Source organism: Chiroxiphia lanceolata, chromosome 15, assembly GCF_009829145.1.
Source record: "Chiroxiphia lanceolata isolate bChiLan1 chromosome 15, bChiLan1.pri, whole genome shotgun sequence".
NCBI classification, from domain to species: domain Eukaryota; kingdom Metazoa; phylum Chordata; class Aves; order Passeriformes; family Pipridae; genus Chiroxiphia; species Chiroxiphia lanceolata.
Window position 1 is genome coordinate 11,011,408 of NC_045651.1, and position 19,803 is coordinate 11,031,210.

Below are 19,803 nucleotides of genomic sequence, written 5' to 3' on the forward strand. Positions count from 1 at the left end.
GGGACGGCTGTGACCCGTGGGGGAGGATAACCCTCCCTTCACGGCTAAGGGGAACTGACAAGTGATGAATACACGAAAGCCTGAGCGCTGCAGGGCAGCCCCTGCCGTCTCACCGAGGACGGCGGCTCATCACGGCTGGTTTGCTGCGGTTCTCTGAGATTTGGAGACTGGTGGAGAGCCTGAGGCAGCGTCTCCATGTTGTCCCCTACGGTCCAGCCAGTTCGAGGTTGGGGCACGGCACTGCTGCCTCCTTTCCCTGCTCAGTGCCGAAGGAGGGAGGAGCATGCAAAGGGGACCTGCCGGCAGCAAAGGTTGCTGAGAGACTTTTTCTTTAGGCAGGAATATATTGAATATTGATTTTTTTTAAGGTTTATAAGCTGGGATGTTTTCTAGTCTTGGAGTTTTTAGGCTTTAGCATCACTCATGATGACAATATCTCACCCTTGTTTGCCTCTAACTCCTGGGTATCACTGTGAGTCCAGACCTGCCAGCCTCACTTGTGCCCCAGGCAGTTTTTTGGAGCAGGCACCCACTTCCAGTCTGGGTCAGTGCCCCAGAGCCAGGCTGGCAGGGACAGATCACAGAGGAGGTAGGAAAAACACCTTGGAGCCATCCTGAGGACAGGGACACTCCCCAGCCCCTGCAGCTTCTGCCCTGCCAGGAGGCAGCTGACAGAGGGAACAAGAGATGCTGGCAGGGCTCTGAGGGGAAACCAGCCTGTTAATTAAGAACTTAATTACCCAGTAACGAATGGTGGACTTAGCTCAGGCTTGAAGCAGGCCAAGCGAGTGAAGTGCCCTCAGGGAGGGCCGGGGGAGGTGAACCGAGGGCAGGCTTCTCCTTCTGCCGTATTTGCGAATATTTGCAAGATCTGTACATGGAGGGAACAGAATCCTGCAGCACCCTCCGTACCTCTGTCCCTGCTGTCTCCAAGGTGCCAGCGGGAGGACATGTGATGGGGCTCACTTGTCCCTCCAACAGTACAACCTACCCCAGGGAAGAAGTGGACTGTGGAGGAGCATTTCTGATGGTGAGGGAGGGGAGTTTGTGAGCTGGAAAGGGAGAAGGATTTCTTTGGCTTGGTGTGTTTTGCTGCAAAAAGGCAGTTTCAGCTCCAAGGGTAAGGGAAATGAAACAGAAAAATGTTTCCTATTAAGCAAAAGGGATGGAGAGCCCTGTGTAATAGTGCTGTCTGCAGGGCCTTCTCGCTCCACGTTTGCATCCAGCGCGGCCTCGTGCCAGCACCTGGAGGGAGCTGTACTATGGTGAGATGGGATGGAGAGGATGAGCTCCCAACCCCACAACTCTGGATTAGGGAAAGCCACATCTGACCCCATGGATGACAGGCAGTGCCTAGAGAGGGGATAGATCCCTGTGATTCCCTGGGCAGGTCCCATGGGGAGACTGGGATGTCTCAGCCCATAGTGTAGACTGAGACAGGGGCATAAGTAGCTGCTGGAGGGGGTTTGGTCAATGCCCATAGCCAGCTCTGAGGGTTTCCTGACTGGGACATGGGCAGTGCCAGCACATGCCCTTGCCTTGCCTGCATTGGCATGGACCCAGTGAACAGCCACACCAGAGACCTCGAACCCAGCAGGCACTCTGAGCCTGGGGCATGGCTGCAGTTCTTCATCAGGGGATGCTCCTTCCCTTTGCTCTTAGATTTTTTAAAAGCCCAAGCAGACCCAATGGCTGTGTGGCAGGAAGAACAACATTCATTCTGGAGCTTTCCCAAGTAATTCATCCTCTGAGAAATTAATTATCAGCACTGGAGCTGCACTTAATTAGCACCAGTCCCTGTGTGTGTGGGGTCAGAGGGTGTTGCTGCCTCTGCCTCCAGCGTCTCTGGGTTCCTGCCGGGAGGGAGGAGATCTGCTGGTCTTGCTGGGATGGGAGCTCTGAGCAGGGAGAGCAGATCCGGCAGGGAGTGTGCGGTCCCAACAGCTGTACAAACACCCTCAGGGCAGCAGCACCTGTCAGCCATGCCCAGGGCAGGTGGCTGGGCTGTGATGGGGCAGCCCCGGTGCTGAGAGCACCTTAGACACCTACACAGGAGTCCCAGGGTGCCCATCAGGCTGGGAGCAGGAATATAGCCCGGGAAGTAGGAGTCTGTGACTGTGTCCTGCACCGAGCACAGCAAACCCATGCAGACAGCGTGCAAATCTGTGTGCGGGGGTGTGTGGCACACCGGGAGGGCGGATGTTGCAGTGTCTGTTTGCTGGGGGACACAGGGGCATCTGTTCCAGCAGAGCTGCTCTGGCAGCCGTTTCCCTGACAAATAGTGTTTGGTTTGGTGGCAGAGCCTTAATGAAAGCGGTGAGGGGAGGGGAGTGCCTGCCTGAAGGATGCTCTGGGGGAGAAAGGAGAAGAAAAGGACAAAGGGATGTTGGGCACGGCCGCTGGCGATGGCCAGATGGCTCCTCACAGGACTCACATCTTATTGCCTGGCTGGGGGCACCCAGCTCTCATCAGGCAGCTCTGCATGACACGGGGTCTCAGGCTACTGGGAGAAGGTGCATTACTGTGGGGAAGAGTGTCTGAGGGTCCCCTTCAGTCTGTGTTCTGGGTGTGAGAGGGCGCTGGCTGGTGTGCAGGCTCAGGCTGTGCTGGCTGGGTGTTTTGGGTCATGCAGCCCCTGAGCTGGAGAGCAGGAGCTGGAGGGCAGAAGCTGGAGGTTCTGCCTCTGTGCGGCACAGGTTGCCATTGCTGGGGCTGGGGCTGGCTGAGATGACGTGGTGCTCTCTGGACACATCTCTGTCATGCAGCACCAGCAGCTCCAGGTGCAGCAGTGTCACCCACACCGCTGCCTGGGAGACTCTAAAGCCATGGGTCCAGCAGGACTTCAGCTAAGTGTGGACTTTTTGGAGATGGGGTATGATGAGGGGCTTTGGGGACCTCTGGAACTGTTGTCCTGGAGAAGTTGGAGATTCCTTGGTGTGGGTACATGTTTCTGTCATACTTGTGCCCTCTAGTGGCTTTGTCTCCTTGACAGTCAAATGGCCACCATCCTAGTGCCATGACCATGCCTCTGGTCCCATGGCCACGCTTCTGGTCCCATGGCCACCATCCTGCACTGGCCAGGATCAACCTCACCCTCCACCACTGCCAACCTCGGCATCCATGGCTGTAGGGAAATGCTATGTGACAAGGGTTTGGATCAGGCCAGGAAGGCATCTCAGCACTGCCTGATGCCTTTCCCCATGATCATCTCCTTCAGGCTGAAAGGGAATGCTTGCTCTTGTTTTCAAGATGCTTTAGCATGGAAATGTAATTTTTAGATCTGGGGGGAAGCAATGGATTCCAAAACCTTTTCAGAGTCTTGATTCCCCAGCCAAAACTGTTGGGTGAGTGACCCCAAAATGTATTTTATTCCAGAAAATCCAGTCTTGAGATTTCTAACATGAAGTTTCTAATTTTTGTCTGCTTGAGGCTGTTCTCTACCTCTCTGTTTTCTCTGTGCTTAATCACATGACAGCCTGAAAAAAAAAAAAACCAACACACTTTTTTCTCATTCTACTGATGTTTGTCTTTTATCTAAAAGAAATAAAGCGCTCCTTTGCCTCTGGCCCATGGCAGCCACCACAGCTCAGCTGTGCTCCTTGGGGATGGGACGCCTGGATGCCCTGCGGCTGCTCCTGTGTGTGGCTCTTCTTCCCCACATCTCCTCTCTGAATGTTTTTGGGCCCTACCCAGAGCTGCAGCAAGGATGGGAAAGGTGGTTTGGTGGGAGAAGCCCAGGCAGGCACTGTGGGTCCCTGCTGTGGCTGATGGAGCAGGGTGAGAATGGGGTCCCATATATAGGGCAGTGTGAGCTCCTATGTCCCCTGTAGGGACAGGGGGATGGGGTTGTCCCCTTGCACTTGGCAGCCATCCCTGCCTGTGCTCCCTCCACTAGCAGGGGGATATTTCCTATCTGAGAGAGCAGATGTTGGTTAGGAGCTTCCTAAGCAGTTTCTCTTCCTTTCCAGAATTGCTGCTTGGAGAGAGAATTAAATTCCCTTTTGTTGTCAGTTTAGAGGAGAACAAAACCAAATGTCACCTGGAGAAATTCTTGCTGCTGCACCCCCAGGGGATGGAACTGCTGCCTCAGGACCAGGATTAGCCCATCACTGAGAAAGCTGATGGTCCCTGAGGGGATTAGACAGATGATCAATGCTGGGATTAGTTTGTATGGTGGCTGCGGTGACAGCAGCGATCTGGAGCAGCAGCTTCACCCTGCCTTGCACCGAGCCAACCCATCCCCAACCCATCCCTATGGCATCTGGGCTGGTCCATGATTGGTGTCATGCTGGTAAGGGGCTGGGGACAATGGCACTGCAGCCAGCACTGCCACAGATGTTCCACATTTTGGATTTCTCCTCCTTCCAGCCTCGTTAGTATTGAAATTAAAAGCAAGTGTTTGTGAATTGGTAGCTGTTCTCCAAGACCCTAATTAGCAAATCTCTCCATCCCCTGGGGCTGCAATCTAATAATCAAAAAAAAAAAAAAAATCCCAGCACCCAAACAAGCCCCAAACCTTGTTTGATGGATTAGGAGTGCTACTGGAACAGTAGGAAGTGGCTCTTCCTGCTTAGTATGGTAATTAAACACTTCAATTGCAATTATTTTTGCAATTAGATAACTCTCTAATTGTTGTCATAGGTGGTAGGGGTTTGGGTGTGTGTTTGCCAGTTCTTCCTCCCTGAACTGGATTGGAGAGTGGACGCTACAGGTGATTCAGGCCTGCTCCTGCCTGGTTTGTCTGGGGAGGACAAATTCTCCATGTGCTCAGCTGCGAGGACTCCTTTGTCTCCTGTTGCTTTGTAAAGGTGCTGATGAGGCAATGTCTCCATCTGCTGTGGAGGCTCAGCCCAGAGGTCTTGTAGCTCCTTATTCCAAGGCTGTGTGAGGCAGGACTAGGAGAGGATACTGCCTGCCAGGGCATCACCTTGCTGGGGATGTTTCCTTGCTCGGGATGTTTCCTTGCTCACTGATGCTTTAGTGGGGCTTCACACTGTCCTGGTTGGGTGCTGGGGGGCACTGCGGTTGCAACACCACTTGTCCCTCAGCCTTCCTTGCTCTCTGGAGGCCATTTGCTGTCTATAACCACTAATTACTGAGAGAAGGGTGAAAGCCACAGATGTACCAGTGGTGGGTGCTGACACTCAGTGCTGTGGTGGCTCGGGGGTGTTGGAGGCTCGGGCGGGGTGCGCTGTGCCGGGTTGGGGAGCCCTGTCCCAGCCGTGGGTGATGCCCGTGGCGTGTCCGGAGCTCGGGGTCGCCGGACAGGTCCGTGCTCCGAGCCTGCGCTGCTGCCGCACTGGGTCCGCACCTGGGGGGCTGCCGGGTGTACTCTGTTTCTGCTCGGGGTGTCCCCTGCTTCCCAGATCCAGACACTCACCGTGTGGGTGTCGCCACCCCGGTCTGGTCCCATGCTGGGAGCCCCGCCTAGGCACCCCTCCCGTCGGGAGCCCCCCGGATCTCGGGGAGGGGGTGTCCCGGGGCAGCCGGAGGTGCACCAGGATCGAGGTCTGCTCTCGCCCGTGCTCTCTGCCGGGCAGAGCCCCGCCGCAGTGGAACCAGCTGGCCTGGGGGCTCAGCTGCCTTGCCGGAGGCTACTGCAAACAGGATCTGCCTGTGCCCCAGGGATGCTGCGGAGTGCAGGGTAAGCGAGCTGTATCCGGGGTGATGGGAGTCAGGTGTATTCCAGGAGGAAGACTCCTGCCCCACAGCACAGCAGTGCGGGGATCCATGTGTGTTCCCATCCTACCTGGTCCTCGCTGCCTGCTGCCCACTTTCTCCCATCAGAGACCAGGGAGGGATCATCTGGCTGATCCCACGAGCCAAGATACTCTCTGGGGGGTGACAGCCTTACTCAGGGCAGCTGCAACTTGTATCCTGGGAGCTTGTGCTGTGTGTGTCCAGGCTCTGTCCCAGCAGAGGGATGGGACAGCAGGTACTGGGGGACAGAGAGACTCTTCTCAGGACAAAGCATGCCCAAAAAAATCAAGCATCTCATTTTCCTTCTGTCTTAAACAGATTTTTATATCATTGATGATTTCTCCACAGGCTCAGAGCAGAAACATCCTCTTCTGGTAGTCTTAGTGTTGAGCTGCTGGGGAGGGCAAAGGCTGGGGCAAACCCCAGCTGCTTAGCATCTCCCATGGCCCAGCAGGCTCCAGGGGCCCTCTCCACCTTGCAGTGGGGCTGGGACAGCGGGTGTGAATCAGGGACAGCACCAGGGGTGCCAAAACCTCCCAGTGTGGGAGGCAGTTTTGCTCCAGCACTGATGCTGGAGCTGAGGGACTGGGATGTCCTGAGCACAGACGTCCAGCACTTGTGGCTGCCAACATCTGCTGTGCTGAGCCCTCCTGCCACATCACCCTCCATCTACCAGGACCCCTGCCCCCTCTGAGGGGTGGATACATCCCTTGGACAGGGTAGCTGGGAAGGTAATGCCTGTGTTGCTCTTCTCCATCCTACGCTGGTCTGTCTGGCACCGAGACCTCAACTGTAGCCCCTTTTCCTTCCCGCCCTGTGCCCTTCAGCCTGATCCATTGCCGTGGGCCTGGGGAGGGCATCCCTATCCCAGCCCTGCCAGGGGCACATGCTGGCTCCCAACCCAACTCCTCAGGCACCTCTGCCTGCTGATGTGGGGCTTGATGCTGGAAGTGTCCTGACAGAGCAGGGGAGAGGCTCTTCTGCAGCTTCTCCAAGGGCTCTTCAAATATACCACCCTCCTGGGAAGAAACCTGGGTGGGCAGAGGCCTCTCCAGCAGTTTTGGGGATGGAGTAAATGCCACGTGCCAGAGTCGGGATCCTGCAGGGGAAGAGAGTGATCAGTGGCTTTGCAGGATGCAGATGGTTCTATTTCCTCCCCCCTTTCCTGCTCCCCAGTATAAGGGATGCTGCATTAAGCACCCACTGTGCCTGGGGCGGACCGTGATGTGATGCTGTGAGGATGCTCTTGGCAGAGCATGACTAAATGCTCAGTGCTGACATTTGGGCAGAGCCGAGCAGGCTTGCATCACCTCAAGATCCGTCATCCGACACCCCTCTGGGTAATATCGTTTTGCTTTGTGGCTTTCTCTGCCGGTTCTTCCTGTCCCCTGGGCCAGCCAGCAGCAGTGGGTTGTTGCCTCTTCACACAGCTTGATAAAAGTTGGTATCCTGGGGTTGGCAGTGCTCTGTTCCTGGGTGCTCCTTCTCCATGGCCCCTCTCTTTGCTGCTGCATGTGGGTCAGGGATTCTTTGCGTGGGTGTCTGGCACGAGATGACATTTCCTGTCCCCATTCCCATGTCACAGAGAGGAAATCTGTGGCTACACCAGGACCTCAGATCTCCTGAAAACCTCACCCTCAGACCTTTGTTTCATTCTGCTGATTAGATCAGCAGTCTCTCAGGGGGTGGCTGGTATTTTACATTATGGAAACTACATGTGTTTCAGAACATATGCATGTCATAGAGAGGGAAAGCATGAAACATGAAGCAGAAGAGCAGGAATTGGTGTCCCCTCTGCCCCTGCTGCTGGGCAATGACAGCAGCAGAGATAACTGCCTTGTGTCTGCACTGCCAGGGGGTGAGTGCTGTGCCTGCCCTGGGGAGCTTCATTGTGTACTTCGTGGTTTCCAGGCTTGGAGGTTCATTCTGCTCCTTCCGGCATGGCAGCAGTGATGCCACCCCAGAGAGCAGCATCTGTAGCCTCCAAGCCTTTGGTTCTCCTTCTCCTGATGGGCAATGGCATTTCCAGGGTGATTCACAGGGAGTACCTCCAAGAAATGCAGGTTGATGCTGTGCCCCAGGGCAGGAGGGCCCTGTGCTCCAGCTCCCTCCCAGCTGCACGTGAACAGAAAGCACTGGCTCTTGCCATTGCTGTGACCTTGGCTAAGGTTAGAAGTGCTCAGTGTGCAGTAGGGACAAAGTGTACCCAGCTTCCAGCATGTAGGTGACTGTATTTCCCCACAAGGCACAGTCAATACAGAAAGCCCAGGTTATCAGCATGCAGCTTTGGAGGGAGAGCATGTGGAGGTCAGGGTGACCTTGCCCGGCTCTTCCTGAGAAGCCCTGCACAAAGTGGCTCTCTGGTGCTGACAGGCACCGCCTTGCATGGCAACCATGGCCTCCAGCCCAGCACCACTGGGAGAGAGCAGCAATGCCCAGTGCAGCATCAGCTCTTCACCCCGGGAGCCCTGCCAGCATCTCCGCCAAAGCTGCTGGCAATTTATGTGGATGTAGGCTTGCATGAAAATGAAGTGTGCTGGAAATGTATGGTCTGAATGCAGCTGCCTCTGCAGTGTGTGAGGCACAGGCAGGATGCAGCATCTTCCAGAGCACTGCAGGGTGGTTCTCTGAGCCCAAACCTCCGGGGCAGCCAGGGGATACCCAGCTCTGTGCACATCTCCTGGGCTTGGGGATGGGTTTGGAGAGCAAACTGTGCTGGATAAAGGAGTGAGGATGCATCTCTGATGATATCACCCTCTGCACCACGTACCATCAGGATGGGATGGCTGGACCAGGGAAAATGCAGTGGATGCCACAGCAGGGAGAGCCACCTCTCCCTTGCTTGCACCCTGCGACCCCAGCCCTGTACTCACCCTGCAGCCTTTGCCTCTGCTGTTGAGTTTTTCGCTGAGGAAAGCTGAGTGTTGTCTTTTGACCTCATACACAGGATTTTGGAAGAGGGTAGCCAGGAGTTGAAGGCTAAGAGATGTGAGTCCTAGGGCAGCAGGCTGGCTGAGACTCATGGGAGAGCTCTGGTGCTGGAACGGGTTAGATTGCGCATGAAGACAGAAAAAACAGAAAAGGAACAGACCAGTCTGTCAGTGGTTTTGCTCTGTGAAGCACCAGGTAGTGCCTGCCTGGTGTCTGCCCCCTGAGGCCAGCAGCTGTGGCAGGGACACTGTGACTGGGACAGTGACTCTTTCCTATGAAAACTGGCTTATCCTCTGCCCATATGCTGTGGCCACTGTCCTGCCCCAAGCTGCCCTGAGCACAGCTGATGTGTTTTCTGCCCAGTATATCTGATAGTGCTGAACACTCCTTCTCTCAGGATTTCAGTCTCTCTGGACTGCAGGGACTGGTCTCACAGCCTACAGCCACGAGCATGCTGAGGACCACATCTCTTCAGAGCCCTGTCCCACTGCACTGAAGCAGCTCCCTGAGATCCATCAGTGCTTTTTTTTTACTGGTTTTGTGTGAAATGAAATGCCTTCCCCTGGAGCCCGGTGGGGAGATGGAAGCAGCTGTGCTCCCTTGCATCTCTGTTTGGCCCTGCCCTCTCCACCCTAGCTGGTCCTCAGCCATGGAAATGCCTCCAGTCCTTTAAAGGCTCCTGTGGCTTTTGATTCCCTGTCCTGCTCTTGACACTCTGAGACTGGCTGCAATTCTTTAGTATTCCCACTCTTGTTTTTTGGTCTTTTCTCTATGCTTCATAACTGAAAAGAACATTGTTATTAAGGGCAACAGTTCAAAATTCTACTGGTTGTGCTTTCCCTTGAATAACCCCATGGAGCTACTCTGAGCAGAGCTCTTCTGGGCTCTGGGCCTTCTTATTTGGGGGGTTATGAGCTTGTGGAATGATTCACATTGGTCTTTTTATGTTAACATGACCAGGGTAAATGACTGGGAAGACTACACAGAGGAGAAGAGGGGAGAGGAACCAGCTTGGTCTGTGCTCGGGATGAAATTGGATGCCAGGCTTTTGGTGAACAGGTAAATCTTGTGCCCATCTGTCTTGTGTGGTATTATTTGAACCAGGTCATCTGCCAATAGCAGATGGCTATATATGTGACTATGGAAAAAAGGGTTAGAAGGGGTCACATGTGATCATTGGTGAGTCATTGCTGTGCAGGTGAGAGGGCTAAGAAGAGAAGGAGAGAAAGTAAAAGCAATAACTTATCATTTGGTGCTTGAGCAACTCTTATCTGATTGCGAGCAGAAACCACAGCGGTGGTGCTGTGTAGGATGGGAGGGAGCTCTCTGGATTTAGAAAGGTCAAGAAACATCCTTGTGCTTAAGTCTTCCCTCTGGGAAACCAGGGGAAGAAACTTTTCTACCCGGAAAAGCTAGAAGGGGGAAAGCCAGCAAGTCAGTGACCTTGACCTCTGTCTGGGGAACAGAAACCCATTTTTCTTCCCCTTTTATCTCCCTCCATCGCATTATCCTTCCCTTGTGGTAGAGAGCATTTTGAGAAGTCATTGACATTTAACTTCTCTTCTCTCTCTTGGCTGCGTAGGGAAGTCCCGGCAGTCTGTTCCCCGTTGCCAGCTCTCCCAGTTCAGCTGCAGAGCCCCAGTGGTGAGCTCCTGGTTTGCCCAGGGGCTGCACTTTTCTGTGAGTACACAGGACAGCTCTCTTTGTCTCTCTGTGTTTGCAGAAACATCAGACACATGTTTTCCATATGTTTTTATATACAGCCTATAACTACACCTACCAAATGTTATACCTTTGGACTCTTCATTAATTCCTTGGAAACTGAAAGGGCAGCCCTAGGAGCTGCATTCTTGCATTTGTTCACATTCATCCATCCCTCTGTATCTCCTCTGCTGCCCCTGTCCCTTGGGTAAAGTCACGTTGGAACCCCAGGGAACTCACGATGCTGGCTAAGCCTTTTGGATGGCTCTGAACTTTGGTTCACCTCCCTACGTTCTCCTTTTGGTGGTTTGAGACCGTGTTTCTGCGGCAGGATCAAGGGCACGTGCTGCAGGAGGCAGCACGAGTGCGGCTTCTTTGCTGGCACACTGGGAACAGCGAATCAAAGGACTCCTTATCTATGGATGGAAAGTTTCCGGGCTGCTTATCAGGCACTGCTTAGAGGTTAGATTAGTCTCAGGAGCAGCAGTTTGACAGCAAGCATCTCTGTTCTTGTGCTTGGCTGAGTGAACACCTTGGAGTGAGGTGGTGTGGGGGTGGCACAGACCTGCAGGGATGTGGGTGCCCAGGGAGAGGACTAGTGCCACAGCCTGGCACAGAGCCTTGCACCCATCCTGCTTCCTTGATGCACCCCCACCCCTCAGTGGGGCTGACCCCCATGACATGCTTGGGATGACGCCGAGGGAATTTTTGGCTCTAACTTTACATGGGTATTATTAGTATATCTAAAAACATTTGCCAACCTAATTTTGGCTACTCTTGCTCCTTTTCCAGAGATGGGAATGGAACTCGCTGTTGGCTGAATTCACTGCTGATGCAAACTGATGGCCAAAATGTTGAGGGTGCGTGGCTTGGCTGGAAAGGGAAACAGCCGAGCTGCCCTGCAGGGAGCTGGGGACCCAGACCTTGGCTCCTGCAGGGACTCTCTGCTTGGCTGCAGCTGCTGTGACTCTGTGCCCCAGGACTAATTCCTGTTTTCCCCTCTGTGATGGGCGGTCACCTCTCCTGGGCCCCTGCAGCTCTGCTGTGTGCCTGGACTTTGCTGGCTGTCTGCTACGGAACCTGGCTGTTTTCTGGGAGCAGCCTCAGCTAATGGCTGCACCCCATTCTGTACAGCAAATACTAATGGCAGAACTGTTCCCATTGCCCCGAAAAGGCAGGAAACGTTTTATGCTCCCTGTGAACAGTGGCAATTGTAAGGGAGGCCAACCATGTGGGAAGCTGGAATAGCTAGGCCTGTGTTACTAGAGTGGAGGGACACAAGCTGAGTCCCTGCCAGCAGTGATGAATTTCCAACTGGCTGCAAAGAGCAGGAGTTGCCTGGGCAAGGAGCTCCTGATGCAGCATCACCTTGTTGTTTAAAAGTTCATGGACAATGTGGGGTCCCCAGTCCTGCCTTCCTCTCTGGGGACAGACCTACCGTCAAAGCCCCATGTGTAGGAAGGCTCTTACCTCTTGCGGGCTCCATCGGTCAGCAGGATCCCCTTCTCATTCCTCATCTCCAGTTTCAGGGTTTTACCCTCCTGCCTGCCCTGGCCCTGCCCGCCTCTGGATTGGGCCTTCTGTAGGGGAGGCAGGCAGGAGCTCCTGGGACCCCCTGTCCTCCTGCAGTGCAGCAAGTGCTGATATGCCACTCGGAAATCCCTGTTGAGTGTCCCATAGAGGATGGGGTTCAGGGCTGAGTTGGCGTAGCCCAGCCAGAGGACAACGGACATGGGTGTGCCTTTCACCCTGCTGTCTCCCCACATCCCCCGGTACGTGAACACGGTGAAATAGGGGAACCAGCACACGATGAACGCTCCCAACACCACTGCTAGTGTCACAGTGGCTTTGTGCTCTTTCACCATGGGTGACATGGGGGTGTTGCACCACGTGTGGTTTATCCTCTTGGCTTGCTCCCTTGCTATCTTGAGTATCCGGTAGTAGGTGACGCACATGATGACCAAAGGGATATAGAAGGTGAGCAAGGCATCCACTAATCCATACACAGGGTTCACCTCCAGCGTGCACTCCTTGTTGCAGATGGGGACCGTGTTTTGGACTGTTGTCCCATTGGTGTTCCAGCCCAGATGGATTGGTAGGAAGGAGACCATCAGTGAAACGGTCCAAATAACAACCAAACCCACAGCCACCCGGGGAGGAGTGACCAGCTGGCAATAGCGGAGTGGGGTGGTGACAGCGATGTAACGGTCCAGGCTGATCAGGAAGAGGTTGAGGATGGAAGCCGTGCATAGCATGACATCGAGGCTGCTGTAGATGTTGCACAAAGTGCTGCCAAAGGGCCACTCTTTGGCAAGTTCATAGAAGGCAGAGAAGGGCAGCACCAGGAGACCCAGCAGCAGGTCAGTGATGGCCAAGGAGACGATGATGCAGTTTGTCAAGCTGCGGAGCCGGCGGTCAAGGGTGACGGCCAGGCAGACAATGATGTTACCACAGAGAGTGATCACGATGAGGATGACAAGGCAGGACCCAACCAGCAGCTGCAGGGGAAAGTCCATCCTTTCTTGAGAGCCTGTATGGTTGTAACATGGATCCATGGTGTAGCTGCATGGATGGAGCAGTCCCGCTCTCACCGGCTCTGAAGCTACTTGGAGTAAGCCTCTATCAGGCAGGTCTAGAAACCTTCCTAAAGTGACCCTTGGTCTACAGGGACCTTGGAGAACATTGCAGAGTTACTTTGCATGCTCAGCCCTGTGTGCTGGGAATAACATGGCCTGGGGGACGACGTGGCCCTGCAACTCACTTGTACTCATCGGCCCCATCTGGGAGCTCAGTGCTGGAGCTGATAACCTGTGTCAGCTGCTGGTGGCTCTCAACTGCTCCTTTTCCTCTCCTGCCTTCTCCTTTCCTCTGAGCAACCATGGGTTTATGTGTTGTGGGCTCTCATGCTCTATGCATGATTGGTTGGTGACAGTGGTCAGCAGTGCTCCAGCAGGGACAGAGCTTTGCCACCTCCCAAGGACAACCTGCAAAGAAAGTGTCTGGTGAGACACTAACATAAGTTGCCCAGAGAAGTTGTGGATGCCCCATCCCCGGAAGTGTTCAAGACCAGGCTGGATGAGGCTCTGAGCAACCTGGTCTAGTGGAAGGTGTCCCTGCCCAAGGCGGGGGGGTGGAACAAGATGATCTGTAAGGTTCCTTCCAAACTAAACCATTCTGTGATTCTATGAAAGCACCAAGTAAGAGCTGAAGTGGGCAAAGGTCCTTTGAGCTGCCCCCCAGGCCTCTCCAAACTCAGTGTCTGCACCTCCCTGGCTGCTCCAGCCCACTTAAACCCAAATTAGAAAGTCCTTTGGCAGCCAGACACACATGTACCTGCTAGCTGGGCCCACATAATGCAGGTATGTTGAGAGAAGGCAAGGAATTTTAGAACTACCAAGTTCCTACAGGCTTACAATAAAAACGAGGACTGGGAGAATATGAGGAAAGGATTTTCCTGAGAAAGAAGTGCTTATGCAATCTAGCAAAATTAGTTCCAACTACATAGTTTCTGAAGATTGGCTGTGGCTGTCAGTCTCATTAAACTTTGCCCTTGCATCTGTGCTTTGCAGCAGCCCATGCTTTGGGTTGGTCCCTGCCATCACCAACCACAGTAGCTCCAGCACCCTGGATAGGAAATCCTCACTCTGCTCTGGGCCCTGGGAGGGAAGAAGAACATCCCTTGTAGACTTACTTTTTATGGCTATTTTCTGTCTGGATATACATAACAAAAGGCTGCATTTTTCAAGGGCAGAAACAATGCAGAAAACCCCTCTAACTTCCAAAAGAGCTCTGAGCTGGCGATTATGGTGGTCTCCAGGACCATACTGCTACTAGATTCAAAGGGTCCTCAGTTCTACTGTGATTGGAAGCAACACTGATGTCAGGAAGGGGAACTGAGGCACTGCAGGGACAAGAAAGAGGGCTGGGAGTAGGCTCAGGAGCCGGACTGCCTGTGCTGGGACCCTCATGAAGCCGCCTGTGGCACAGCTTGGTCTCCCACCATGAGCTTCTCCTATGAGGTGATGGGTCTCCCCATTCTGCCTCATGTGCTGGTGGGGGAGAGCTGTGCTGGTCCACACGGGTGGTGCGTGACCCAGCTCTCCAGGCTCTCTGCACCCTGTAGAGGGCAGTGAAACCCACCCTGGTCGTACCCAGGCTTGTGCAGGAAGGTAGAGTTGATTCTCCGCAGGGTGCAACAGCCTGCAGAAATGGAACAAACAGAAGAAACTCTAGAAAATGAAAAGGTCCAGCCTTGTCAGAGGGTAGAGGTGAGATTTTAAACTCACCCCGCAAGAACAAGATAATGCTGTGGAGTAGGTTGAAGTACTCTTCAGATGATTTGTCTTTGATTCAAGGTTAAAGGCATGAGGGCCAAGGGAGGGAGAATACCAGGGAGACTGCATGAGTAAATAACCACTGATTGCCAGGAACCATATGGGGGAGAGATGGGGACTGGACCGCTGAGTTTATAGGTGATACCCACAGCCCTGCTGCCTCTAAAGGCGTGGAAACCGAACCAGAGACAATGAACCAGCCTGTGGGAAGCCTTTTGCCGAGCAGAGCAAACTCACTGCCAGGCAGGAGGTCCTCTGAATTTGGGTGCTGGGATTAAGGCTGCAGGGAGAGGGATGTGATACTTTCCACCACGGTGGCAGTGTGTGGAGTGGTTCCTCACCTCCCGCCGCAGCGCAGGCTCTTGCCATGGAAAGCTCTTTGTTCATGCACAAAAGGAGTGTGGAACAAGCTGAGCGCTGCCTGCCCACTGACGGCAATGAGGAGAACAGGTTGTTCTCACAGAAGGGTATTTCCAAGTGAAAGGGATGGTTTTTTTGCTGCTCCCAACATGTGGAAATGGCAGATTAAATTATAGGGGGAGTAGCACACTTAGAAAATGCTGTGGGTGGATTGCAGCCTCCTACGTGGCTGCTTTACCACACACCAACAACATGCTCCTGTCATCAGCTTTTGCAGCTTATGTGGTCTCTGCTGGGCCTTGGCTTGGGCTCTGCTGGTAAGCCCCAGCTCTGGGCACATCAGCACATTTGGAACCTGATGTGGTGTCAGGGGCAGCCCCTGGTGCATCCCTGCACAGCACACCTGGCAAGAAGGAGTTTCAGTTCTTATTGCTTTTTCAAATTAGCTCAGGACAAGGAATGGCCACTTGGAAGAGGACAGAGGCGTCCCCATCTCTGCAGAAGAACCCAGGCAGAGCTGGGATCTTGGCAGCTCAATGTGGGCTGCAGGGCTCGACTGCCCGCAACCCTTGGAATGTTCCTCCACAGGACAGGGCAGAATCTGCTCCCTGTCAGGTCAGATGTGTGATGTTGCCACCCTAACTGTAGCAGAGGTGCAGGAGACTTCCCTGTATCCCTCAGCTAAATTATCTTAGAGAAACATTCCCACAAGTGATCATAACCTCAGGATATGGCTTTGCAGGAAAAGCAGGCTGGAGGGCTGGTACAGGTGAGGGGCCGTCAGCCCACTGCCATCGGGACACAGTCCCTGGGATGATACATCCAGTTTAGGGCTCTCTCCTGGAGGAGCATCAGCCCTCTGGCACTCCAAATCTGCCCCTGGCTTTCTGCCCAGGTCGCTCGCAGCCACCTTTAATACCTGTGTCCTTCTGCTCTTGTGTTTTGGCAGAGAGAGTTGATTTCCTCCTTGATGAACGAGTGGAGCAGCTGTTTCCCATGGCAGTCTTTCCAGCAACAGCCTGAATAAATGATACCCTTCCAGCCCTGTCTCACCAGGCAGCTTTTACGTTTACCTGATTATCCTCATTATCACAGCCTGGACCTGTTCAGAGTTCAAAATCACCCTCCTGACATTAAAAGGACCAGAGCAGGGCATTGCTTCTGGGTCATCCTTCTAGTGCCTTTTCCAGTGGTGCTGGTGCTCTGATGGACACTATCTCTGCTGTGAAGACTTGTCAAGTTGCATTTGTTTTGTTGCAGTCATCCCGGGGTTCCCTAAAAGCCAGACATTTTTCCTGTGGTGTTTTCAGCTGCTTAGAGTAGCAATTTTTGTTGTTAGGCCCTAAGTGTATGAATTTGTGCCAGCCCGGTGCGTTTCTGTTAATCTTCAGATCCTCTGGTTATACTCCTGTAGTACTTAGTGCCTTGTCAAGTGCAAAACTTTTCCCAAGTTTCTCACCAGTACATTTTCTTAGAGAAACCCTCATTTTCTGAGCCAAGACCACTAATGAAAATCGTTAAATAAAATTTACCTCTAGGCTGATCTTTAAGGAACTCTGTTAATAGCTTTCTTTGGTGCATTAATGATCCTTCCATTGTAAAGTCCTATCATCGTCCCATTATTCTTTTTACAATTCTCATAGTAATTTCTGCCTTCTCTTGCCTGAGCAGATATTTTCTGCTCTGTTGCAGTCCATGTTACATTTGATCCACTGTGTTTAAAACGGCATTTATCTCCTCTGGGGAGGGGGCTGTGATTCATTCACTGGAAATTCCTGTTGCATCTTACCCTTTTATTCCACACCCCCTCCCCCCATCTTTCAGCATCCTTTCCTTCAACATGGTTAATTCCAGCACTCTGTGCACTTTTGCAGTAAGATTAATGGGATGCAGCGCCTGCTCCAGCAGTGTAGGGATTGCATTGGCTGCTCTCCCTTCCTGCACTACTGCTTCTGGCATACCTGGTTTGCTTAAAATCTGTTAAAAGCCTGGGTACATCAGCACTGTGAGTGGATATATGGGCAGAGAGGAGCACTCAGTGCCTGGATGTGGCAGCCTGTCTTTGGGAAGTGTTTCCCACTACCGGAAAGGGCACCGACAGAGGTGGTTGTGGGCTCAGGAGAAGCTCCACATGAAACATTTTAGCTCCATCCTGGGGATGCTCTCAGGCAGACCTGAAATGTTATTCTGCCTCCTGCGTTAGCTTCTTTCCGAGAAAAGGGCTGGCAGAAGTCACTTAGCAGCAGAGCAAATTCCCTGGCCCCGCAGAACTTGCAGCAGAGCATCATGGCTTTTTTCTAAAATTATATTCATGTGCTTCCTGAAGTTAAACATCTGGACATGCTGTGAGAGGTACTTCAGCTGGGGCTGTGAGATGGGCAGGAGTGTGGGGGTTTCTTCTGGTCTGAGAGAGGATGTCTGAGGTTCCATGGTGGGGAGCAGGCAGGGCTGGCAGTTGCAGGGATCCTGGGAATGGGCTTCTTGACCCCTGCCAGAGCCAAGAGCCTGCTCCACATGGGATAAGAGCAAATGTGCCAGAGCCAGGACTTGAAGGTGATGTGAGAGAGGACAAATGTGAGTGGTGCAGAAACTAGTCTGCCTTGCTGTCTGTGAAGGGTTTTGGTGAGGTTTTGGGGTAGTTTCCAGTTTATGAGCAGCCTTCCTGGAAGGGTTGTGCTCCTCCCATGCAGTGCTGCACTTCATAGCATCCCCCAGCACTCCTCTGACCCTGAGCTCAGTAAGCCCCATCACTGGAATTTCTGCTCCCTTATTTCCACCTCTTCCTTGAAATCCCTCATCTCCTCTCTGCTTCTCAGGGCAGGGCTATTGAGTGTGCTGCTCACTCATCCAAGGTGCTTCATGCTCTCATTTGGGTGTGTAGGCACAACTCACCCTGGATCTTACAGGTGCACAAAGACAGTTTCAGTCTCATTTTTGCAAAGTCCCTTTGGAATCTCACTGCACCTCTGGGGTTGTGAGGGGATACTGGTGTCCTGTGTGGCTGCATCCCCAGACACTTTTGTCACTTCTCCTTGGTCTCCTCCAGAGCCTGGTGCTTTCTCTTCCCCAACCCAGCCTCATCCCTGATACAAAGCAGCAACTATTGTGTCTGACATGAGCAGAGGGGCTGGGGGAGGCAGGACAGAATTCCCATCACTGCCACCAGCCCTCCATCGTGCTCCCCCAGGAGGAAAAGGACTCCATGGGTAAGAGGCAGTTAGGACCCCTGAAAGCAGGAAACAAAGAGATATGGGGAACCCAGCACAGCAGAGCAGTCAGAGTTTTGAAAGTTTGTTCTGCAGAGAGTGCCCAGAAAAGGTGAAGCTGAAAACAAAGGTTCTGGGCTCATGAAGGCTCTCGGAGTTGCCCAGTTTCCCAGCAGAGGTCCCAGGGTTCAGCCTCCCGATGAAGCCTATTCCAGGCAGGGCACAGTGAACAGCGCATACCCCTGGGGATTACCCACCCTTCCTGTGCCAGAGCTACAGCCCAGCTCTGGGGTACCCTGCCTCACAGAGCCGACTGTGCTCTGGGATGGGGCAGCAGCAGCTGCCCAGCGGCTGCCAGGGTGTGGAGGGCTGGATGGAGAGGCTGGAGTGCTTGGAGAAAGGGCTCAGGCAGCTCAGTGCAGGAAGTCAGTTAAGAAACCTTGTGGGGAAGCTGCTTGGGCAGAGATGCTGCACACCACAGATATTCAGGCAGGGCAGGGCTCTGCCTCTGTGCCCTGGGCACACTCCACCACGTCCTTCCTCTGACCCTGATGTTCTCAGGTTCAGCTGTCCACACCAGTAACAGCCAAAAAACGTCCCCAAACTGTTCTCTGCTCCAGCCAGCACAGGGAGCCGATGGCACAAGGGTCTGATGACCCAGGTGGCCCATTGCAGGGTGCTTAGCACACTCCAAACTCAGTAGTGACCCACCAAACCCTCTGAGATCTTACCTAGAAAGTAATTTACCAGCGCAACAAGTAAGCAAAAAGTAAGGCAAAAGCTTTACCTGGGAAAGGTGCTGCTTTCCCACAGCCCTCGAGCGGGTGGGAGCCCTCAGTGGCTGCACTGCCTCCAACTTTTCTCCAGTGTGCGTGGCTCAGTTGTGAAGGCAGAAGCGTGTGCTGTGAGAGGCAGCGGCTGCTCCGTCTCTCTCTTCTCCTCCTCCCTCCCTCCCTCCTCTCGTACCAATATCCAGGCAGCGGTGACTGCAACATGAGTCAGACCTCTAGTGGGTGGGATCAGAGCCGTGAACTCAGACACCGAGGTTATCATCCGGCAAATTTGAAATGCTGAAAGTGAGACGAACTCCCAGCACGTGGTGTGCCGGGCTCCACCGAGCCGTGCCTGGCACAGAGAGGAGGGTGGGATGCCTGCTGCCTCCTTCTGCTGCTTCCCTTGCGTGCTCCCATCACCTTCCTCACTAACATTGAGGTTTCAGGGCTCTTTTTGCTGGTGGCTTGCCATGTGTAAAGCCTTCCTCCCTCCTGGCTCTCTTCTACAGGCACACGTTTGCCTGCTGCTGGGAACTCTGATGCCGTCACTCGCTCCCAGTTTTTGGCTTGGCCATCCATGCGAGCCCCCTGAGACCAAACAAAACTGAGCCTGGAGCTGGGTGTCAGAGATGGCTCAGGGCAGATGATGACTCTTGTGTTGCACTGGGGAGAGATAAGGAAAAAAGTGGGGTAGCTGTAAAGCAGGTGGAAGAAACTGGAGCCCAGCCAAGGCTGGGGTGCACGTTTACTCTTTATGCAACTGGAGGCATCAGGAAAAGCTCACACTGACATGCTGGG

At 53.6% G+C, this 19,803-nt stretch overlaps 1 protein-coding gene across 1 annotated transcript; it reads right to left on the reverse strand.

Annotated features, from left to right (window-relative positions):
* Positions 1-6,657: 6,657 nt before the first annotated feature.
* Positions 6,658-19,115, reverse strand: HRH2 (histamine receptor H2). Its single transcript, XM_032703011.1, has 4 exons — positions 19,020-19,115; positions 11,803-13,316; positions 8,574-8,738; positions 6,658-6,799 (listed from the first exon to the last, which is right to left on the reverse strand). The coding sequence occupies exons 2-3, from the start codon at positions 12,885-12,887 to the stop codon at positions 8,720-8,722; spliced, it is 1,104 nt and encodes a 367-aa protein (XP_032558902.1). The 5' UTR covers positions 12,888-13,316; positions 19,020-19,115; the 3' UTR covers positions 6,658-6,799; positions 8,574-8,719.
* Positions 19,116-19,803: the final 688 nt, after the last annotated feature.